Genomic DNA, 25,524 nt, shown 5'->3' on the forward strand with positions numbered 1-25,524 from the left:
ATATCTTATGTAAGCAGACAAAGTAGTGTTTTCCTTCAAAAAGCCCCGTTTAGGTCACCTCATTTGCAATTCATAGTGCTTCAGTGTAAGTATTTATAGTGTTCAACCGTGAATAGCATACAATTAGCAAAATTAAATACCTCAATCTTCATTAAGCGCTCAAGGAATCTGTCATATCTTGCAAACACCAGTTGAGATCGGAAATCCCAGGGCTTGAATTCGTTGCTATCCTGGTAGAATGACCCTAGATTGCTTCTGTGGCTTTGATATGAATGCTTGAAACTCCGGAGGACGTTTACCGCGATTTGTACGTGCTCCAGAGCTTCCTCAGTTTCTTCTTTGAAAAGGTCTTCCGGAGAAAGATACAATTTCGCCTGAAATGTAATGAACCATAATCAGATTTTACACTGGAAATGACTCAAAAGGGGCCATGCTCTACCATGTACTACAGGCAGATTAAAAAACAAACAAAAAAAAAACAAACAAAAAAAGCTATAACAACAATTGTGTTGTGGAACCCACTAACAAGACACATGATAGCCTGGAGACTTTTTCACAAAGTTTTTAGATCAATGGATGTAAAGATTGGTTGTAAAGCAAAATGGTAAAAATTTATTTATAACAGTCAGTGGACACTGCAGAAAATAAGACTAGAAAAGAGGGAAAGATGATAGTATATCCGGACTTGTAACTAGGGATAGATGGGGTATGCTAAGGCAAATAAAATATGACCGAAATGTAAAAAGCCCTCAGCAGGGGCAAACCCAGGGATTTCAAGGGGGAGGGGGGGGGGGGGGTGGATTCCTGAAAGGTCTCTCTCGGCCACATACAGAATAATAATATGGTAGGACATTAGACTTTGACTGTGGTAGGATTAGATTGTGAGTTCATCTGAGGACAGTCAGGGACATGACTATGTACTCGGTAAAGCACTGCAGAAGTACAGTACTCCAATTTTACTGCCCGATGAAGTGGGATGTGCCCACGAAACGCGTTGCATCTATCCAGAGTATGTAAATAAATCGCTTTTGTTGAATTAAGCAACATTCTTCTGTGTCTATTTTGGGCAGGTAAGTCCACTACTAACCCCCATTGTTCTCTTTTAAAACATTTTATCCTACTTTTATACTTTTGGCGCCTCTGTACAACTGTACACTGCAGAAGATGTCAGTGCTATATAAATACGTAATAATAATAATAATACGGTAAAACAGACTAAGAATATTATTATTTAGTACTTAAATAGCGCTGACATCTTACACAGCGCTGTACAGAGTATATTGTCTTGTCACTTAACTGTCCCTCAGAGGGGCTCACAATCTAATCCCTACCATAGTCTTATGTCTATGTATGTATCATGTAGTGTAAGTATCGTAGACTAGGGCCAATTTAGAGGTAAGCAAATTAACTTATCTGTATGGTTTTGGGATGTGGGAGGAAACCGAAGTCCCCGGAGGAAACCCACACAGACACGGGGAGAACATGCAAACTCCTTGCAGATAGTGCCCTGGCTGGGTAACCACTATGCCATCGTGCTGCTCAGGACTATGGTAGGATTAGACTATGAGCTCCTCTGAGAACAGTCAGTGCCAGGACTATGTACTCTGTGAAGTGCTACAGGAGATGTCAGTGCTATATAAACACATAATAGTAGTTAGAATGAGACTTTTTTTTGGGGGGTGGGAGGGGGGGAGAGAGAGATGGTGAGAAAAAGAAAGAAGAGAGTCGGGGAAAGGTAGAGAGAGGAAAGTGAAAGACAGTAAAGTGTAAGAGACATGAGTGATTGTCAGTGTGTCCGTTGGGAAGAAGAGAGTGGGGGAAAGAGAGAGAGAGGATAAGGAAAGCGTGAGAGTAAGGAATGGGGAAGACAGAGAGAGACACACACTCAGAGAGAGAGAGAGAGAGAGAGAGAGAGAGAGAGAGAGAGAGAGAGAGAGAGAGAGAAGCAAGCAGCCAGAGACAATGGCAGCACTGAACATGAGCTCCTGAAACTTTACCAATTTTACCTTGTAATGGGCAACTGAATGGACACAAAGGACACAACCAAGACACAGCCAAGACCAAGACATAACATGGAAACCAGAGGAGCCTATGGAAGTCTAAAGAATAAAAAGACTAAAGATTAAAAAGCAAATGCTCTGAATGGAGAAGATAACCACCTATAAAAGGATAAACAAGCTGTGTCACTCAGAGGAAAAGCAACAAGCAGCAGCAGCCAGCTCCAGCCAACCAACAGATCCTAACACCAGCAGAGAGTAACCCCAGAACTGACCAAACCTGCAGAAAACAAGGTAAGGGCATTTCTGCTGAATATTACTTATAGAAATAGGAAAAAGTTTATCAAGGGATTCACAATGGAAACCATATTAGAGCCAGCAGATCAAAAGGCAAGCCAGGATGCAGATAAGCCCAGCACATCTAGCAGCAGGAGGTCTGGCACTCGGGAGATTGTTTACTCTCCTGGCAATAAAAGCAATGATGCAAAGAAAGAAGAAAGACTGAAGCTAACTAAAAGCATGCCAGAGACCCTGTTTGCTGACTATTCCTCTAACCCTAGAGTAAGAACAAACCTGATATTTTTTACACATGACACCCAAGCTTGGCATACTGCCATCTGTGAAACATTTGAAAAAAGCATTAAAAAAAATGGCATCACGAATGGGAGACAAATCAGAATAAAAGACAAGGAGGACCCAGAGGTTACTACTCTTACAGTAACTGTATACCACAATGGCAGTGTCTTGATCCAGGGGGCAGAACGTTACTTAAATATTTTCGAAAAGAGTTATCCTGATATTGAAAGACTTGCAATTAACTTTAAAGAAAACCAGACAAACTCTGTCAACACAAACAATGGTCGTAAATCATCTGCAAGGACTGCTCCTAGAGAGAAGGCTGAAGACCAATCTCCAAAACAACAGCCCCTCTCCAGAGACCAGACACCAGGCTTCTCACACCCCTCCCTGGAGACTCTCAGAGAAAGTCTGTCCCAATTAGAAAGGGACTTCACCCTTTTCAGGGAAGAAAGGAAAAGCAGCCAAGGTGTGAAAAATGCAAATGATCAACTGAGAGAAGAAATAGCCAGGATGAAAGCTGAGCACACTGCAGCCTTGCATGATATCAACATTTCCCTACAAAAACTACAGGAGGAAAGCTCACAACTTAAAGAGGAGATCAGGAAATTAAAAATATTAAAACAGCCACAAAAGTTAGAGGAGACAACAAAAAGCACAAAGGCCCCCACAAAACCTATGCCGACCAAAGACAGTGCTCCGCACATCACACAGGATACAATAATCACCCAAGAGACTAGTGACAATCACAGCCATCCAGCCCCCTCTCCAAATACTGCCAACACAGCCTCATCCAACAACCCACAGCCCAAGCCTAAACACCAAGCAAATCGCTCCTATAAACATCGCAGTCCTGACATTGTGCTGGTTATAGACTCTAATGGAAAATACCTGGACATAAGAAGACTCTTTCCAGGGATGCATGCCATCAAAATCATCACTTCAACTATTGAACAAGTAACACAGGTCATTAATGAGCCTTATTTCACCGACCCAAAACATCTCATCCTGCACACCGGCACCAATGACATTATACAAGAAAACACCACAGACCAAGAAACCATCACATACAAACTGTCACAACTGGTTAAAAGGGCACAGCAGAAATTCCCCAGCACAAAGATTATCCTCTCTTCCCTGCTCCCAAGAAGAGACATTCCTCACCAGACAATTACACAGATCAATGCAGAGCTGGCCTCCAGTCTCAGATCCTCACCAGACATACAACTGGCACAGCACACCACAATCACAACCGACCATCTGTACAACAACAAGCACCTTGACAAACAAGGAGTCAGCCGCCTAGCAAAGGAACTAAAGGACATGGTGCTAAGTAGACCCCAGAGACTCCAAGAAAGCCCCAACTCAACAATCAGACAGCAAACCACAATGTCCCAACACCAGAGAGAGAGCCCACAAGCATGGAAAACATGTAGGAAACCGCCTGCCCCACAATGGCAACACAAAGCGACAGAGGGTAGCATCATGGCGGAAATCAGAACTTTGCTTATCAATATACAAAGCAGATTGAGGTGACACCCACAACAGTGTCCACCCTCCCCCTGAAAATACTGAGTCCTATGAAAATTTCTGCTCATTACAAGGTAAACCGACTCAAAATGACATCCCTTATCATCAGTAGCTGGAACATCCAAGGGCTGAACGCCTCAGCTTTTGGATCCAAAACAAATGATCCAGACTTTAAAAAGAGACTTGAAAACATTGATATCCAAATCCTCCTGGAGACATGGACCCGGGCAGAGGATGAATCTTTCGTACCCATGGGGTACCGGGAATTCTCCATATCTGCCCAGAAAAACAGGAACATTAAACAGGGCCGCCGTTCAGGAGGCATACTAATCTGGTATAAGGAGGAGCTCACAGAGCACATCAAAGCAATCAAACGAGGAGACAGCCACATCTGGATCAAAATAAACAGCTCCATCCTCACCTCTCAGTCTGACATGTACCTGTGTGCAGCATACATCCCCCCAACAGAGTCCCCTTACTACAAACCTGACATCTATGAGGTCCTACAAAGAGAAGCCAGCCACTTCCAGTCTCAGGGCAGAGTGCTCATCTATGGAGACCTCAACGCTAGAACAGGCACAGAGAAGGACTATCTGACCTCTGAGGGAAACACATACATACTTGGAGGAGAGAGCTACTACCAGGAACCAATGCAGACAGCAAGAAACAGCTATGACAAGACAGTAAACAAAAGTGGGAAATCCCTGTTGAACCTGTGCCGGAGCCTCGGCCTATACATAATGAATGGGCGAACCAGGGGTGACTCTCTTGGGAGATTTACTATGAACTCACATGTAGGCAGCAGTGTGGTAGATTATGCTGTCACAGACACAGACCCCATAAACATCAATGCCCTCATAGTCACCCCTGAAACACACCTGTCAGACCACAACCAAATCCTGCTGTACCTGAAATCCACCGATAAACCAACCACACAGCAACCTCACCAGAACGGTCTCTACAAGCTGCCACCATCCTTCAAATGGCCCAAAGAGTCTGCCATCAAATTCACCAACATGACCAACACTGCCAAAATCCAAGAACTGCTGACAAACTTTCATACCAACCTATATGAACTGAACAAACAAGGTGTCAACCATGCAGTGAAGGACTTCAGCAACATCTTATATAACATGGCAGTACTCGCCGGCCTCAAGCAGACCAACTTTAAGAGATCCACAAATAAACAGTCCCAAAAATGGTTTGACAGTGAGTGCAAGGCTCTACGTAATTCTCTAAGGGCAGCCTCTAACCAAAAGCACAGAGACCCCAACAACCAGGACCTAAGGGAAGCCCATGACCACCTACAGAGACAATACAAAGACACCCTCAGGCGGAAAAAACAGAGCCACATCTCCCACAAACTCCAACAGCTGGAGGACTCCCTCCAAGACAACTCATTCTGGGAGACCTGGAACCACATTGGGACAAAGCCCAAGAAAAGCCCTCTCCACATCCAAAATGGCCACATCTGGCTCCACTACTTCAGGGACCTCTACAAAGTCATCCCAGAAAATGCCCAAACCCCGGAACAGAAACAAATAGCCGCAAAGCTGAAGGACATGGAGGAGACAATCAAGGACTTTCAAAACCCCCTGGATACACCAATCACGATGGAGGAAATAAGAGAAAGAACAAAGCTGATAAAATGTAAGAAGGCTAGCGGTACCGATGGCATCCTGCCAGAGATGATCAAATACAGCCCCCCGGACATACATGAGGCACTCGCAAGACTTTTCAACCTTATCCTGAGTGCGGGCTCCTTTCCTCAGGCCTGGAGTGAAGGCCTCATAACACCCATCTACAAGAATGGGGACAGATATGATCCAGCAAACTACAGAGGAATCTGTGTCAGCAGTACACTGGGGAAACTGTTTAACAGCATCATCAATAAAAGGATCCTCTCCTTCCTCACACAGCAGGACGTACTCAGCAAAAGCCAAGCTGGGTTCATGCCAAACCACCGCACAACCGACCACATCTACACACTGCACAGCCTTATCAAGACTCATGTCCACAGCTCACGTGGCAAAATACACGCTTGCTTTGTGGATTTTAAGAAGGCGTTTGACTCGGTGTGGCACCCAGGCCTTTTCCTAAAACTCCTAGAGAGCGGAATAGGAGGTAGAATCTATGATGTCATCAAGAGTTCATATACTGGGAACCAATGCAGTGTGAAAGTGGACGGGAAGAGAAGCGCGTTCTTCAAGCAGGGTCGAGGAGTCAGGCAGGGCTGCAGTTTGAGCCCAACGCTCTTTAACATATTTATTAACCAACTGGCTGTAGCCCTGGAATCCTCCCCAGCACCAGGCCTCCTCTTGCATGACCACGAGGTGAAGTTCCTGCTGTATGCAGATGATCTCCTGCTGCTCTCCCCAACAGAAAGGGGCCTACAGGACAGCCTGGCATTACTGGAGAGTTTCTGCACCACATGGGCACTGCCCATCAACCCAAAGAAGACAAAAGTGATGGTGTTCCAGAGAAAAAATCTAAAAATGCCCACCTCCTCATTTATATTAAATGGCTGCCCACTGGAGACCACAAACAGTTACACCTACCTGGGGCTGGAAATTAACCAAACTGGGAGCTTTAAACCAGCAGTAGAGGCCCTGAAGGAAAAAGCCTGCAGAACGTTTTATGCCATCAGAAGGCAACTTTACCACCTAAAACCACCGGTGAGAGTCTGGGTAAAGATATTCAACAGCATCATCACCCCAATCCTGCTCTATAGCAGTGAGGTATGGGGCCCGGTCACCTACCCTGACCAATCAAAATGGGACTCCAGCCCAACAGAAATCTTCCATCTAGAGTTCTGCAAGTATCTTCTCCAAGTCCATCGCAGCACTTCAAACTCAGCTTGCCGGGCAGAGCTAGGCAGATTCCCACTATGGCTGACTATCCAGCAGAGGGCGCTCTCATATTGGGCGCATATACAGAGCAGCAACCCCAGCACTTACCACCATAAAGCCTCACTGAGCCAGGGTGGGGAGGCCATACCACGCTCTCTGAAACAAAACGTCAAGAGCCAGCCCAGCCAAGACCACCAACACAGGCTGACAAAAGCCCAAATAAAAGGAATGATAGAAAGCTGCAAGGACCGATACATAGAGGAATGGAGAAGTGACATAAAGAACTCCCAGAAACTCACTATCTACCAATCACTACAGAGGGAGTACACAATGGCCCCATATCTGGAGAGGCTACACCACCACAAAGATAGACAGGCCTTGAGCCTGTACCGTCTGAGTGCCCACAACCTGGAGATAGAGACAGGACGACACAGACAGACATGGAAGCCCCGGGAGGAGAGACTGTGCAGGCAATGTGACCAGGGGGTCCTGGAGGATGAGGCCCACTTCCTGCTACACTGCAGCAAATATACACCGTTGAGGACCGCCCATTTCCAAAGACTCTCCGCCCACATTGCAGATTTCACCTCCACAGATGAGGAGAGGAAACTCTACATCATACTGGGGGAAGAGGAAGAAACTGTGCAAATAGCTGCCCGATATGTCACGGCCTGCCACCAACTGAGAGGAACATGATAACACATGGACTGTATAACCCCATACTCCCCTCCCCTATGGACTGTATGCCTATACCCCCCTCCCCTATGGACTATATACCCCATCCCCCCATACCATCCCGTACATCCTCCTATGGACTGTATACCCATGTCCTTCCCTTATTCCCACAATCCCCCCCCCCCCCCCCCCACATTAATGTTCTATTTTGCTTTGGCAATGCTAAATGTATTTGGTCCTGCCAATAAAGCTTTTTTGGATTTGGATTTGGATTTGGAGAGAGAGAGAGAGAGAGAGAGAGAGAGAGAGAGAGAGAGAGAGATATGCACAGGACAACAGGACAGAGGGAATGCAGGCGAGAGATACCTGACCAGGACTGAAATATTCTATTTTGCCTGTCTCCAGACACTGCACTGGCCCTGGTCTGAGGGGAGGGGGGGGGGGGGGGGGGGGGGTTTTGGGCACAAGTAATTCCCCCTAAACTTGCCTATGCTCAGATTCTTGTATAAATTGGTCTAGTCCCCACTGCTGAAGAATATAAAAATTAAACATAACCGACTTAATGAATTTACAAAAAACTTTTTTTAATAAGAACACGTAACAATGCATAAACGTAAAAAACATGAAATCTTGCTAAAACCGTTGAGGATGGCAGTACAATACAGCAGACAAAAAATTACTGCAGCCAAGTGCAGAAATGAAGTGACATTTATGTTACTGTGCATATGTATGACTCGAGATCACAGGGAGACAAGTCGTTAAAAAAAACAAAAAAAATCTAGAGGTTTAGATCCGCAGACCTAAGTTTCAACAGAGTTTGCATTTTTTTTATTCATGCCTGATATTACAAGAATTTAATTAATACATTTCCAACCAAAATAATGTTGTGAGCTGAAACTGTGGATGGTATCGTAACACACAATTATGAAGTGTGGCAAGTTAGACCTTTGAAAGTATGTCATCTTACTAATATTATAAGTGCGAGTTTGGATGTTTGTTAATCACGCAACAATGGCTGAATGGATTTGAATGAAATTTGGCACACACATAGTACATTACCTGGAATAACATGTAGGATACTTTTTATCCCTATAACCAAAAAGTGGGAGGAGACAAATACAAATTTTTACTGGGAAAATGTAAGCTGCAGCCATTCTTACACTGTTAATGGCAGGGTTCTCAAACTTTGCACAGTTGGTCACTGGGTGATTGGGATTAATATTCAGAAAAGTGGGTGGAGCCTATAATAGTCAATCAAAATTCACCTATTGCTGCCATTCTTGCACTGTTAATGGCACAAGCTTCAAAACTGGTACAGTTGGTCATTGGGTGACTAGGGTTCAAATTCAGAAAAGGGTGTGTGGAGCCACAAGCGGCCAATCAGATTTTTTCATTTCAATGCAATTTATTCATGCCAAAGACCGCAAAGTTCACAAACTTGGTCATTGAGTAATTGTGTGTTAGGGTTAGAAAAAGTGGGCGGAGCCAACACCAGCCAAGTACATACCCGGGCAACGCCGGGCCATCAGCTAGTATTCTAAATATATAACATATTAACATTGCTTATGAACAGAAATTCATTCACAATACCTGATCAATGAGCAGGTTACAGAACTCCTGTAGCAGAACGATGATCCGTGCCGGGGTGCTATAGAACGTAGAGTGGCTCCAGATCAGGCAGATGGTGTGAAATAGGGGTGGAATAAAGAGATGAATCTGAGGGAAGTCCGTCTCCTCTAATAACTTTATATGAGGATCTAAAGTTCTCAGGTGCAAGTCAATGTCTTCAGCTTCAACAAGTGCTTAAAAAAAACAACAAAAAAACATAGCTGAACCACCAAAATACTTGTGAACATAAACGATTTCAGTTAAATTGTCAAGCAGTATTTACGTGGTTTCAAAATAATTTAGCTGGACTGACAAGCAGATAAGTTTCCTGGATAGAACAACAATTATATTCTGCTTTCACCTGTTTCAGTCATGCACCGACAACAAGCATGAAGCTAATGTACTGTGAAGTAAGAACACTGTTTTGGATATTTATTCTGCATTCCATAGTAACAGATTTAGCTTGGTTGAAAAAAAGACATCCATTCATCAAGTTCAATTAGTGGCCTCAGACAGTGACGGCCGTTTCACACCTTATGGCGCTTCTTTCGAGGCTGACACATCGCCGTAAGGTGTGAAACAACCATAAGAAGCGCCGTAAGGTGTAAAACGGCCGCCAGGCTTTTTGTACCAGCACTACTGTCTGCGACTTGCCCTGGAGCCCCGGTATGTGTCCTTTATTTCTGATTGATACTGCACTGTAATAACAGATTTACACCACCTTTTATGGAATAAAAATTGTATTGCAGTAGTGCCAGTTGAGCACACTCATCATTTCAATCATCGTACTTCTGCTTAGCGATGGTTAATGCGGTAAAAATAATACAAACTTCTGCAAATTGTCTTTCAAAGTTATTCAGCTTAAAAATAGATTAATTAAGTCCCGTGGAGGTGGTCCATTTTCAAGTTACATACATTATTATAATTTTTGTATGTAGAAATTGCCAACATATTACACAGTGCTGTACAATAGATGAATAGGGAGACAGACAACAAGGTACTAGAGCATGCCATGGAGCTTTTAAGAGTTGGAGACCACATATGGTAGTTCCAGTCCAAGTTGGTCCGCAGAAAGATTATCTCAGATGAAACGTACATGATCGAGTTGTATGTACTGAGGGGAGGACCCTGGCAGAGGTTTAAAATCTAAGGGGATGGGTAGGGACACGCTAGGTACAGGTTGCATAAGAGGAGCTCAGCACACAGAGTTATTGCACTGATGTGTTGGGGGGAGGGGGGCAATCTTGCAGAGGTGCGGTTTGAGGGCTTGTTTGAGGGTGTTGAAGAATGCATGAACTCTCATTGGCCATTCCTACTCATGCTAAATTGTCACCCAGGACTATAATGAATGATTGCTTAAGGCAATAAAAATGTATCTAGAGTTTGTATTTATCCTCAGAGACCTAACAGTTTGATTGCTACATGGTTTTACGTCACATTTGAAAGCTTCCCCCAGAGTTCTCCAGGGCAATAAAACCTCTTTAGATAACATTGATGGGAAAGGTTTTCTTCTCAACTCGTATTATTCTAAGTTAAAAAAAAAATTGCTTAAAAGTAGTAGCAGCCAGGATCTGACAGCGTCTGGCAGGACACGGTGCGTGTCATTGCACTCCATACCTGGGCTCTGCAGGAATTAGGAGCATGGATCCTGGAACCTGGCACTTTTAAAGGCTTTCCTCTTTGCTAAATTGCAAGTAGGTGAAAAGCCCTGTCATAACACTCGTGTAAAATCTCTAGAAAGGAAACACCCTGCGGGGCTGAAGTGGAAGTCCTGTGTGCTACCAAGTAAATAATGGTGTCTCGACAGTAACAAAAAACATTCTTATAAAAAAGGCACACAAGCCTTGCAAAAGCTAAAAAAAGGACGGAATCCATGTGGGAGCTCATTATTAAAGACCTGTATGGCAGAGCAGCAGTAGTTCCTGTCTGGGAAAACTGGTTTGTCACTTCAAGTGTCATGTAAATAATAGACATATTTTTATTTTTCTAGACAGATATTAATTGGATAATGACCTTCTACTAATTTTCCTCACAGTACGATATTGATGAGGTTTTTTTTAGACTTCTGGATTAAAATATTGCTGTCAGGAACGGAAAACATGAAACCCAACAGAAATTCAGTGAAATCTACTCAACAGCGAGAAAAATGCACGATGTCCAGATCAATGGTGAGACGGACAAGTCCTCAGCCTCATCCTGCACAGAGATATTCCAGCTCACTGTCCAACAATCTAAGCACCAGGAGGAGCTTCGGCAAATTAATGGAGTTTTTGACTCTAAAATAGGATGTAGCCTCCACATGTTATAATGGAAAAGATTGGTTCATAGCATCCACTGCTACAGTTGTAAATCCTGCCATACACAGGCAGACTTCCTTCTGATGTTCCCAAAACATAAATTCCTCTCTCATCAACATCTGACCAGAAAGGGATCTATCATTACCACACTGCAAATTGATTTTTAAAGCAGATCTAAACTCAGAACTTACTCCCTGCTCTAAAAGAAAAGCAACAGCATAATAACCTTTACAGAAAAACATTTCTTTGTTACAGCTTATACAAATCCTGTAATAAATCTGCAGTGTGCCTACTTTCTGCTTTCATGGAAGCAGACATAGGGTTAACATCCTTTTATTACAAATTAGCTGGCTGTTCTGCCAAAGCAGCCAGTTTACACAGTGGAGAGATTAAATTACAGTTAAAATTACGGTAGTCACAGATGAGGGAGAATTAGACAGGCTAAACTCTCTAAATACATATAGGGTGCATTTCTTAATGTTTTCCTTCTGTCCTGTGCAAGAGTTCAGGTCCACTTTAATAGATTTCAGCTTAGGCTAAGGGCATTGTTCTCTCTCTGCCTGCTCCATCATGGGCAGCTCTGTTGATCCTCCTCCTTCCTCCACAGCAACGGAGTACATCGATAGCCTATAGGCTAGTGACGTGTCTGCACAGAACTCGCCCTGGACTGTCGCCCAAAGGATCTAGTCCCAGACCCTGCTGTCACACGCCTCCTAGTGGCCGGACTGCACAATGCCTTCCAATCGGTTTCAGCACACAGATCATCCAATCTCGAGGACGCAATCAGTAAGCTAAAACCGCTGGAATTTTGGCAGCAGACAGACCAGAGGGAGGCGTGCGATCTATTAAACACAAAATACTAGGCTGCCACCATCTCTTTTTGATGGGGAGAGAAGCCCGAATCTGCCTGATACTAATACCTGCAAATAGAACAATTAAAACACACCCTGTTCTGACTAATAACAACAATTCTCAGTAGCAATCTTCAGAAGCTAGAATTCTTTCTGTGTGTGGATGAATAGTAGGGGTAGCTGAACAAATAAATGACTTTTAGAAGTCTTTTACTATGAATGCAATATAAATAATTAATATATACAGAAAATCATTAAAATCAACAATTATAGAGAGACAACAGTAGCACAGTATAAAAATAAAAAGGGAAGAAAAAATACGAATACTTAGGTTCAGGTGGAAATGTTCGCTTTGGAAGTCTAAGCACATGGAAAAATCCTTTGTTCCAGAACTGAGAAAGTGAACTAGCCCTCGGTCCTCCAGGCTGGTTCTGGCAGGATGGAAAATGGGAGAATTCCTCCTCTCTGCCTGAAACTTGGTTTTATTGAAGCTAGTTTTTGGGTGGGACCAAGCCTGCCCCTCTGGTTGACAACCAATCACAGCCCATGTCCTTGGAGAGAGATTTAGGCTTAAACTTGTATACCCCTGTCATTCAAAACTGATAAATGCCACAATTGCGCTGATAACAGATTAATACACAGTGGATCTGGGGGATCATACAGAGATCAAGAATCACGAGTCTAGCCCAAATGGTTGCACCAAAATTAATATCTCAGCTTAGGAAAGAGCTAGGAACTTCCACAATATCTTAAAACGTGCGCCATTTCATCTGTGCTTAAATGTGTTATCATAGAAATTGTCAGTGACATTCTGCTACAATCTTACCAAAAAATGACTGGGTATATTTCATACTTTGTGCTATCCATAGTAGGAACCATGCTGAGCTGCTGCCAGGCTGTCTGGGGGAAAGTAGGTTCTGAATGGGCCCCTGGCTGTGTGTTTCCTGGCTATTCCTGTGTATGCTAGCGTTCACAGGTAACTGTGACGAGGTTAATTGCCTGGTCTGAGTTGTCACAGGTACGTACAAAACTGTCTTCTGGGCTCCCTGCATTCTAAATTAGTTTAGGCCAAATGGTACTGAAATACACTCAGCTGAGAGAGAAGTTCCTTTGAACCAGGTAATTGAATGTCAACACTGGCTTCCTTGGAGAACAAAAGTAATCCCTATGAAAAGAAACTCTATGAAAGGGCCTATTCCCAAGAGAAGACCCACCAAGGCTCGGCAGCCTGCTATCCCTAAACGTCAGATTCTGATCTGGCACGTCAACGGCAATCGGTGCAGCAAACCGATTGCGATCTCTTTTCTCATGGCTCTTCCGTGACACCTCCCCCCGAGAATAGAGGTCTCAGCCATGCATCCACAAGATGTGTGGCGTTGCCGCTAATCTGGCTGACGAGTCTCGAGCTGCCGGTATGGCGGGATAACTCATTGGAGCCTGCGGCTCAGTTCACCTGGACAGGTCACTGTCCTCTACCCACAGGATTGACTCAACATGGACTCAACATGGGCGTTTGCGCCACCGTGTTCGGATGTGGGGTCTGTCAGGACTGCTGACAACGGGCAGTAGGTAGGGTAGGTCAACAGCCAACCCATGCAAGTGTTATGAATTGAACAGAGGAGCCAAAAGGCGTTTAAAAAACAAGGTAAATTTAATGGTACACTCCAGGGGTTTAGTACTAAACCCCTGGAGTGTACCATTAAATTTACCTTTTTGAATAAGCACAGCATTCTTGTGTCTGCTTGAGGGAGGTAAGTTCACTACTGCCTCCTAAGCAATTTTTAAACATTTTAAATATTGTTTTTAACCTTTTGGCGCCTCTGTTCAATTCATAACACAGTATATATCCACCCTTGGTGGAGGGGGATACCCCTTTTTTCTTAACGTCTACAGAGAGCGACTTCTTAGCCCTGAGTGTGGACAGGCCAATCTCCTCACCTGCCTATACAGTGGTTGCCTGGAGGCAACCCTGGTTTGTGAGTATATAATTTTACTCTTTCACAACATACCATTTGCCTTGACTTACTTCACCATATTGGGCTCTCGGTTCTCTTTCTTTATATAACCCATGCAAAGGCTTCCTGCTAAGTGGCTGTGGAACTATGGGAACCCCGCGGGAATCCCTGGACCTTCCAAGCTCCTGACAGATGGCACATGCCTTGCAGTAGTTTGCTACATCCATGTTCATCCTGGGCCAATAAAACTGTTTTCGCATACAGGAAAGTGTCTTGCGGAACCCCAAGTGCCTGGCCAAAGGACTGACGTGTGGAGTACAGCACATGCCCCCTGAATGCACTCGGTACCACGAGCCACTTGGTATTCGCGTGTGGGTTACTGGCAGTGGGCTGTACAGACTCACTGTACAGCCTCCCACCTTCCCAATATACCTTGAAAGCGGCCCCGTTTGCGAGGGGCGCAGAGGCTTGCTGCCTGAGCGCCTCCAGGCTTGGGTCAATTTGTAGTGCTGCTGTAAAAAGCAGCACTGTCAGTTTCAGCCAGCTGGCTCATGTCACATGAGGTCAGCGTTGAAAGTTGTCGCTTCTGGGGTCAGCACTGGGCACGGAGTCTGGCACTGAGCCCACAACCCTTACAGCACTTTGAGTGACTGCTAGCTCAGGTACAACATTAGCATTACAATCAGTGACATTTCCCACATCATTGACACATGCATTAATAACAGTGACAGGTACAGTAACATTTTCATCACAACAGACAGTTTTTTCATCAAACACAGGTACCTTTGACTCAGGTACTATTAAACCTGGTACCCTTGAACTGGACACCTTCAACCCACCAGTGTGTAAAGTACCTGGTTGTGGGTGGCGAGTCCGTCTCTTTCCGTGAGCGTCGAGGCGGTTGTGGCAGGTTCATAGTAGGACACAAGCTTGCTCAAATCGGTCCCCAACAACACAGGGACCGGAAGATCATCCACAACTCCAACAACCCTTTCGTGAACCCCCATCCCCCAGTCAAGCTTCACTCTAGCTTGGGTTATGTGTAAAAGGGTGCCCTCTACTCCAGTAAGAGCAAGCGATCCGTTGGAGCTGATGTTCTCCTTTGGAACAAGGTGTGAGTGATGTCTACTCCGTTGTCTCAGAATCTGGTGACAATCTTGTTGTTCACTCTAACAGGCTGCTGCTGGTCGGTTCGGTTGCGGATTTCCTTTCCGTGGGCAAACAAAACAAGATTTGATGATTCAGGCTGTGGTTCACTGGCTGGTTGCGTCTGCAGTGGGTGAGGTACAGATGGTCTTGGTGCTGGCGGTGTCTGCTTCCGCTCAGGGCAGTCGAACTTCATATGTCCGGGCTTGCGGCAGTAGTGACAGGTGATCCCTTTAAGTGCTCCAGGCCTGGGCGCAGCAGCTGCACGGGATGGCCTCTGTGGCGGACGGCTCACAGGGGCAGGAGGGTTTGCCAGGGTATTGGGCTGACCTCCTCTCCAGCTAGATGGTGCATCCCTGCATGTGTTAGGCACCCGGCTAGTCACAAAGGTCTCAGCGAGGTCTGCAGCAGCAGTCGCTGACTCAGGCTTCCGTTCCAGCAAAAACTGTCGTACATCAGCAGGGCAAATATTCAGAAACTGTTGTAGTACGATGAAGTCCTGCAGGATATCATAAGACCTTTTGGTGAGGCCTAGAGTCCACTGGTGGCATGTGGTGCGTAAACTGCTGACCACATCCGGATAAGAGTCCGTAGGCTTTTTCTGCCAGGACCTGAACTTTTTGCGATAGGCTTCTGGCGTCAGCTGATAGTTGGCAATAATAGCATCTTTTATAGCGGAATAATCATTATCCTTTTCCACAGGTAACTCCATAAAAGCATCAAGCGCTTTGTAGTGCAGCAAAGGTGTCAGATGTCTGGCCCACTGGTCTTGGGACAAACGATACTGACGGCATGCTTTTTCAAAAGATCGCAAAAACAAGTCAATATCAGTGTCTTTTTTATTAGTAGCAAACTTAAACGTTGCACTTACAGGTGACTTTGCACTTACACCTTCAGCAGGGAGGCTGGGCGATGAACTCCGGCTGGCCTGTTGCACTTTGGCCATGTTCAGTTCATACTGACGCTGGCGCTCCCGCTCGGTGGCATCCCTCACTGCTTGGCGTTCTGCAGCTTGGCGCTCCTCTCGCACGTGCTCCGCCATGTACTGCAGGTACTTCTCTGGGTCAATGTCTATTAGCTTTTGTAATGCCTGCTGCATTACGGAGTCAGCACAAATGGACAGTCCAGTACTGGCCGGTTCCTGGCGAGTACCTGGAGAAGCTCTGAGACCGGGGTCCATACTGACAGTCTCCTGCGTAGTTGTAGCTGGGCCCTCAGGATGCTCAACCTCTGTATGCATAGGGTCTTCAGTCTCTGGTTCCCCTTGACTTGAGTAAGAAGGGCTGGTGTCCATCTCAGCGGAAACATCCTGCTCCTGCAGTTGCTGGGTATCCCATTGAAATAAGTCTCTTATTTCCTGTTTTGTCTTGCGGAGGATGTCAATGCCCCTCGCTTGACAAAGATTTTCCAGATCTGCTTGGTGCAAGTTCTTGTAGTTCTCGGACATTTTCACGCCAAATACAATCAAAACTTTTGTGGAGGGGTACTAGGCTACACAGTCTCTCTGTATATATAAAAAATATATTGCATTCAGCTAGCAACCAACGAATTGATTCGTTTCTCGACAGGGCTAATTTGATAGCGCTATCTAAGATACTTTCAGCACAACACAGATCCCACCGCTGCCACCACTGTCACATGCCCCCTGGTGGCCGGACTGCACAATGCCTTCCAATCGGTTTCAGCACACAGACCATCCAATCTCAAGGATGCAATCGATGAGCTGAAACCGCTGGAAATTTGGCAGCAGACAGACCAGAGGGAGGAGTGCGGTCCTCCGGCTGGTTCTGGCAGGATGGAAAATGTGAGACTCCTCCTCTCTGCCTGAGGCTTAGTTTTTTTGAAGCTAGTTTTGGGGTGGGACCAAGCCTGGCCCTCTGGTTGACAACCAATCACAGTCCATGTCCTTGGAGAGAGATTTAGGCTTAAACTTATATACCCCTGTCATTCAAAACCGATAAATGACACATTTGCGCTGATAACAGATGAATACACAGTGGATCTGGGGGAATCATACAGAGATCAAGAATCACGAGCCTAGTCTAAGTGGTTGCACCAAAATTAATATCTCAGCTTAGGAAAGAGCTAGGAACTTTCACTGTATCTTAAAACGTGCGCCATTTCATCTGTGCTTAAATGTGTTATCGTAGAGCTCATCAGTGGCATTCTGCTACAATCTTACCAAAAAATGACTGGGTATATTCCTCACTTTGTGCTATCCATAGTAGGAACCATGCTGAGCTGCTGCCAGGCTGTCTGGGAGAATGTAGGTTCTAAATAGGCCCCTGGCTGTGTGTTTCCTGGCTGTTCGTGTGTATGCTGTTGTTCACAGGTAACTGTGACAAGGTTAATTGCCTGATCTGAGTTATCATAGGTACGTGCAAAACTTCTGGGCTCCCTGCATTCTAAAGTAAGTTAGGCCAAATGGTACTGAAACACATTCAGCTGAGAGAGAAGTTCCTTTGAACCAGGTAATTGAATGTAAACACTTGCTTCCCTGGAGAACAAAGTAATCCCTATGAAAAGAAACTCTATGAAAGGGCCTATACCCAAGAGAAGACCCCCCAAGGCTCGGCAGCCTGCTATCCCTAAACATCAGATTCTGATCTGGCACGTCAACGGCAATCGGTGCAGCAAACCGATTGTGATCTCTTTTCTCACGGCTCTTCTGTGACACCTCCCCCCGAGAATAGAGGTCTCAGCCATGCATCCACAAGATGTGTGGCGTTGCCGCTAATCTGGCTGACGAGTCTCGAGCTGCCGGTATGGCGGGATAACTCATTGGAGCCTGCGGCCCTGGAGATCAAAGTAATTCCCATGAAAAGAAAGTCTATGAAAGGGCCGATTCCCAAGAGAAGACCCCCAAGGATCGGCAGCCTGCTATCCCTAAACGTCAGATTCTGATCTGGCACGTCAACGGCAAATGGTGCAGCAAACTGTTCGCTTTTCTCATGGCTCTTTCGTGACACCTGCCAGGAAACTTTCCTTTTATGTGTGTACTCAGTTTACAAGAACACAACATGAGAGAAGAGTAGTTCATAGTGCATGTACTTCCTATAAGTAAGTGTACATATGTTTTTTTACCGGTTTCTCTACAGCTGGTATGCATATCTACGCCCCTGAAAACTCCACTTAACAACCAGGGGTATAGATATGTGTACATATAAATGTGTAGACATTTAACCTTTAGGTGACCGCATCACGCCGATGGGCGTGAGCGTGGTGCCAGTCCCAGGACCGCCTAACGGCGATCAGCGTAAAGTCCTGGGGATGTGTTCTGCAGGAGATCGCGTGCGCATCTCCGCTTGGATGACGGAGCTCCGCTATCAGTCTCCTAGCGGCGAAACCGATGTCTATTTACACGGTACAGTGATGTGATCTAGAGCAACGCTGTACTGGGGACAGCTGTGTTACAGCCGATCGCACGGATTGGCTGGCGGTGGAGGGGGGGTGGGATATTTACAGAATTAAAAAATTGTAAAATGTATTTAAAAAAATAATCAAACAAAGATTTACTAAAAAAAAATAAAAAATCCTGGGAGTGATCATTGCCCACCAACAGAGAGCTCTGTTGGTGCAACAGAGAGCTCTGTTGGTGCAACAGAGAGCTCTGTTGGTGGGCAGAAAAGAAGGGGGGGGGGAAATCACTTGTGTGCTGAGTTGTGCAGCCCCGCAGCAAGGCCTTAAAGCTGCAGTGGCCCAATTTATAAAAAATGGCCTGGTCTTTAGGGGGGGTTTAAGCCTGTGGCCCTTAAGTGGTTAAAAAAACCAAATAATACATAAATATTTACCTTAGGGACATTTTAATATGTATGTATTCAGGGTATATTACTGTATTTTCTTTAACAAAAATAAGTATTGTAATTATTGATAGGATATGAAAAAAAAAAACTAAACTGAAAAAAAATATACCTTTATTTCCCCAAAAAAATATTATAGCCATACATTGCACTAGGAAATAATTTAAATGTTGTAATAACTAGGACAAATGGGGAAATAAAATGTGTGGGTTTTGTAATGGCTGAGAAATGATTTTGTTTCTTATTTTTTCCCATTAAAATGCATACAAAATAAAATAATTCTTAGCAAAAAGTACCACCCCAAGAAAGCCTAATTTGTGTCAAAAAAATAAAAAATATATAGATTATTTGTGTGTGATAAGTAACAAAAAAGGTATTGGCGAATTAATGGGAGCGTGATGTGAAAATTGCTGTTTTTTACATGGGAGAAAAAAACTGGTTAGGAAGCGGTAAAAATTTTCAATTTTTCACAATAGTGTGCATTTAAAAAGTATCTGACAACTCACTTTTGAGTCAAGTCTAGTTTTTTGGTTAAGTGTGCTGACTTCTAGTGCACAAAGAGGGAAACTTTCTGCCTGTTTGGGGAATAACTTATACATTTGGGGAAAAGCAGTGTGTCACTGTGTCCTGAATCAATTCCTCATCATCCTCAGAGTTTGGGGTTTGCAAATCTCACTGTCATCAAATCTGGATTTTTTTTTCCATGAAAAAAAATGGTAATAAAGGATGCAAGCTAAATACTTCAGAGCTAGTTTGGCTAGAGTCTGCCTATCTTGGCTGGAACATTTTGGAGGCTTCAGAATAGAAGAGGTAATTAATGCCCACAAAGAGACAAGAATATATGACTTGACACAATGCTATTTAACATGCTTTGGCATTCACCACAGTGATCTGGACATGCTGTTAAAATTAAAGGATAACTGAAGTGAGAGTGATATTGTGCCTGCCATATTTATTTCCTTTTAAACAATACTAGTTTGATCGTGGCTTCTGAGGGGGGGGGGGGGGGGTCGAGGGACAGGCTTTTCTTTTCTTCTCTTCTTGTCTTTTCTTCTACTGTTCTAATCTTCTTTACTTTACTCTCATTCTTCTATGCTATCTCTTAAGGAGCACAGTTAATTCCAAAACTCTATGCAACTATCCGGCAATCCTAATTTCTGTAACAATTAATATATAATAGTATATTGACAATATTACCTGGGAAATTACAAACTTATTGCTCTGCAATTGCATTACTAGGATTGTATTAATAGCCACACTGTACTCCTTGCATTGTATTGTATCGGTTGTATGTACAAAACTCAATAAAAATTTAACTGTTAAAAAAAAAAAAACAATACTAGTTGCCTGAAAACCTTGCTGATCTATTTTCCAAATCACACACCTGAAACAAGCATGTAGCTCATCTTGTCAGACTTTTGTCAATCTAAGTACACACGGATCAACCTGCAGCCTGATTAGTATCTGACTTTAGTCTATTGGACGATAATCAGGCATGTGTACGCGTGCAACAACTTGACGAGCAACTGATAACAGGCGGTTTGCCCAATCCAACTGTCGGATCTATGTTGGTCTGATATTATGCAGTTGGTGCGAGAGTAAAAGTTGTTTGAAAGACTTGTACTTTTTTTCAATGTGTAGTACGTTATTCATGGACGTTGGCCTTCAGAATCATCTGATCTGCAGGTTTCTTCAGGGTCTATGGCTAAATGTATTAGAGACTGAGGATCTGCAGGACAGCCAGGCAACTGGTAGTGCTTAAAAGGAAATAAATATGCCAGCCTCCATATTCCACTCGCTTCAGTTGTCCTTTAAGTAGTGAGTTATACATTTGAATGATCCTTACTTTAATTTCTATTTCTGCTGTTTTAAAGTGTGGCTTTTCATAACATTGTGGAATGGAAACCAGATGGTTGTACTGCAATGTATTGGCAAAAATCAGTGAATTGTCTTATTGAGTTATCCATGCTGTAGGATGCAACTTTCTTGTATGCCGGACCTTCTCTCCTCTCCATTGAGCAGTTCATGCTGGATGGCTCTAGCTAAAAAGCGTATCTATACACTCACTACTCAAAAGGTTTACCAAACATTCAATCAATGATTATTAAGGGTTACAGTAAATCATTATTGATTTATAAAGCACCAACATATTCAGTGGCGCTGTACAAAGTAAGAAACAAACATGGGGTACATAATAATACAGACAATGGTGTACACCAATATACAAGATACATAATTAGTGACAGAATACAAAAATGATACAAAGTACAGAATACATAATAGGTAATGACAGTAATAAAAGTAACATGATAAATAAAATGTATAATGATTTCCAGGACACAATAGGGGGAGAAAGCCCCGCCCTTGTGAGCTTACAATCTAAAGGGCGAGCTTGACACAGTTAGCAAAAACTCATAGGGTGTAGAATATCTCTTCCCTATACCATTATAAAAATAACTTATCACCATTTAACTAACAAGAGGAAATAGTACAATATAAAATAACAGGGGGTATAATTTCTTCCCCATACTACGATAAAGAAGACATGTAGTAAGTTGCCACTCCAATGGTATGATAAAAACAAAACAAAAAAAACAACAACTTTATTTCATGTTAAACAGTTGTAATTCAATGTTTTGTGGCAACCAAGTGTCCCTTTTTCAAGGACAGCAATGGAAATTCTTGAGGACAGGAGGGAAGCCTGCAAGTGTCTCCATACACTTTGGTGGCAGTGAGTGCACAGATGTTCTCCCTTCTGACCTCCATGAATAAATCATAAAATAAAGTTGTTGTTTTTTATTATACCTTTAGGGGTGCCAACCTCCCACTTTCCTACATGATGAATGATGCAAAACCCATAGTTTGACCACTTTAATATAGGACTATACCATAGGGAGTCGAAGTTGCGATTGGAGCTCTACGTTACCAGTACATTATTTGGACCTTTAAGAATCCTTAAAGCAATCCCATTAGAACTATAGAAGTAAAACATACACTGCTATTCATCATCTTAAATATATAAAAACTGGCACAGAGGCTGTAAAGTAAAGTAAAATGAGATTTCCATTTGGTCATTAAAATCACCCATCACCCTATCCACCAAAAGGGAATCTTAAAGTGTTCAATTGGAGGGGCCAAGGTTGACTTTTAAAAGGAAAATTAACATTTGCATGTTAACCTAGCAACCAATCTAGCTTTTTTTGTTTTTTTTTTGTTTTTTTAGCCTGTTTCTAGTTACCCTCCTCACTGGTCATGCAAAGCAAGAAATAAAAGACTGAAAACTGGAAATGGTTTTCATTCTGCTTACCCCTTATTACAACAGAAACCTAAAATTTCTTAGCAAACAACTCGGGACATATACAATAGCTCCACTGACCTAGTCAGGAATTAACTCTTAAACTTACCACTCTTCACATCTGAAATGAGGTTTTGCAGTGTTGGGTAGTAACTGCTTTCCTTCTCTTTCAGGATGGCAGCCATTTTCTGAACTACTGGTGCTTGCAGCTACAAAACAATAATCAAATACATAAGCTCCACCAACTTTCCTAGTTATATGAGGAAATATATATATAATGGTATCCATAATCCTACCCATAAACAGGATTTTCCTGGACCACACACTTATTTTGTGTTTAAATCTAAAAATAAAGCTTTCCAATTTTTATTGTCTCAGGTAAGGGATCTTGAACTATTGACTCTTTTCCCTGTACTTAAAAGTGTTTCTTTGCCATGCCAGAGTTTCATGGCCTGTAATTAGTCATCAGTAAGTTTTACACTACAGTACAGTGGATTTAAATAAATTCAAATTGTAGTTCCCTCCCCAGCAGCCGCTCACGTGACCACCGCTTTGACCCGGGTCAAAACACCTGCCACGTGACTCCTATCGGCACCCGTGACACTCGGAAGTGCTTCCCCCAATATCATACCCCTAGCCGCAACCATGGTAGCTGACCAGGTCAAAGTGGTGGGCACGTGAGAGGCTGCTGTAGAGGGAGCTACAAATTATACAAGGTATATAAAAATAGGAAACCGTGGCCAGCGCATGCTTCTGATGAGTTGCTATAGCAATGAAACTAGTTGAGCTGGAGGGTACGTGGAACCTAGTGGCATGGCCGAGGACAGTGTAGACATGTGACAGCAGGGGGATCTAAGCTGAGCAGAAGGCAAACGCATGGGATTGAGCCCGTTAAAAAAAAACCTCTATACTGGGTTTTATTGTAAGTGTGCTCTCTTAATTAAATTGGTTTTAAATTTTTACGGTATAGTGGCCCCGAATATTTATTTTGAGGGGATTTAATCCGTATGCATTGGAGGTGGACATCGAAAAACTCCTTTAAGGCAGGGGGCCCTCAGATGACCCCATAAGTGTGGCAGAATAAAAGAGTGAGTGCCCACTGCATAGCGTGTGGTGATGCGTTGTCTCACGGAAGTAATATAGCTGAGTATATGCTAGTTGGGAAATGTTATGTCTGAAGCACACCGTTTTATGTGGAACTGCTTTATCATCTGAATTGGTGCATCAAGAGTAGCCGTCGGTGAGCTGAGTGCAGGGTGAGCCGAATGACAGCTCTCCCTACTGCCGCAAAACTCCCCAGCAGGGATAAATACTATTGTCACAACTCGGAGGGAGATGTAATTCAGGGTCCGGCAACCACCGCTGCCCCGAATTACCCTTAAGTGCCCTGTGCAGCATTACATTGCTGCTATAGGGCGCCTGGTTTCGGCACCCGGCGGTAAGCTCCATGCTCCGAAACCACCTGCGAAGCAGGTTGTGTTTTAAATTTGAAGCAGTCGGTCACATCATCGTGCTGGTTGTGCGCTTTTGATGGACATCCCCAATACTCTATGTGTATGCCTTTACACAGAGTATTGGGGTAGGTAGAGTATTGGGGTAGGGCCGTGGGCAGTTTTAGATTTTAACTATACTACTGATGGGTACTCGTTGTAAGCACTATATTTTGCTGTGAATAATTGCCTTTAGCCCATTAGGAAACCCATGCAGGTGGAGCAAGTATTTTTCAGGTTTTCTTTGTTTTTTTTGTCTTTTAAGGAGTCATAGACTCCATTTTTTATAGTCATACTGCTTCATGAGTGTAAGAAGACTATATTCAAAGCTGTGTCCACGATTGTTTTTGAATTTTATAAATATAGAAGCTCTTTGTTACAGTAAGACAATTCTGACAATCATTTCTAGTAGCTCATAGATCGCAGCCATATGCATTTATTGCTCCGTGGAGCTAAATTGAGCCATAGAAATTAAATAAAGCAAGCCGGACAAAAGATTTAGGTCAAACAGAAGGGGGGAAATTAGAACATTTCTGCTTTTGTGAGCACACATTATTCTGCAAATATATTTAGTTTAATATTTGACTTTCATTGTTTAAATCAAAGGCACTTTAAAAATGGAAAGGAAAATAAGAAAGGACATAGAAAGGACAAACATAACAAAAATATAATAAGAAAACAAATCTGGAAAAACAAACAAACAACAAAACAAAAAAAAGATGGTCTGCTATTAATAGTGTTACTTTTAATAACAGATTAGAGAATGACTTGACAAGCAAATTAATAGTATATTATTTTTAACGAATCTGAATAATTAAAATGAATGGGAACCGCATTTAAAAAAATTAGACACTTACCCAAGGAGAGGGAAGGCTCTGGGTCCTATAGAGCCTCCCCGCTCCTCTCTTGGTCCCCTCGTTCCAGTGCTGGCTCGCCCCGTAGCAGTATTTGACTAATTTAGTCAAATACTGCTTTACCCGGCCGAAGGAGGCTTCAGAAGTCTTCAGGGAGCCCGAGTGCTCCTGAAGAAGGGCGGCCCTGTACTGCACCTGCGCAAGCACACTCTCTTGCACGCTCACGCCTGTGCAGTATGGAGCCGCACGTCTTCGGAAGGACACGGCTCCCAAAGACTTCCAAATACCCTTTCGGTGGGGTATTGAAACGGAGGGGAGGGGGAGGCAGCACAGGATAGAGGGCACCGAGAGAGGAGACGGAAGGCTCTATACGACCCAGAGCCTTCCCTCTCCTTAGGTAAGTATTTGCTTTATTTTTTTTAAAAATGCAGTTCCCATTCACTTTAAAGGGTAACTCTTAATACAAAAGTGTATACATCAAAAACCATAATTATACAAGTAATTTTGTAACGGAGTAACACAATATCATTAAAATTCAGTTTGCAACTGTAATCATTTTCTCAAGAACTTCTCTGGAAATCATGGTAACAATAGCCAGCAT

The 25,524-nt window shown here is 43.6% G+C and overlaps 1 protein-coding gene across 1 annotated transcript in view; it reads right to left on the reverse strand.

The window, feature by feature from the left end:
- The window catches only part of DNAH11 (dynein axonemal heavy chain 11), a 383,233-nt gene that overhangs the window by 311,663 nt on the left and 46,046 nt on the right, over positions 1-25,524 (reverse strand). The window contains exons 6-8 of the mRNA XM_068235964.1: positions 22,689-22,788; positions 9,218-9,429; positions 141-374 (exon numbers count right to left, since the gene is read on the reverse strand). Of these exons, the coding sequence (XP_068092065.1) occupies positions 141-374; positions 9,218-9,429; positions 22,689-22,788 (546 nt within the window). The remainder of the gene's footprint in view (positions 1-140; positions 375-9,217; positions 9,430-22,688; positions 22,789-25,524) is intronic.

Source organism: Hyperolius riggenbachi, chromosome 5 (genome assembly GCF_040937935.1).
Source record: "Hyperolius riggenbachi isolate aHypRig1 chromosome 5, aHypRig1.pri, whole genome shotgun sequence".
NCBI classification, from domain to species: Eukaryota; Metazoa; Chordata; class Amphibia; order Anura; family Hyperoliidae; genus Hyperolius; species Hyperolius riggenbachi.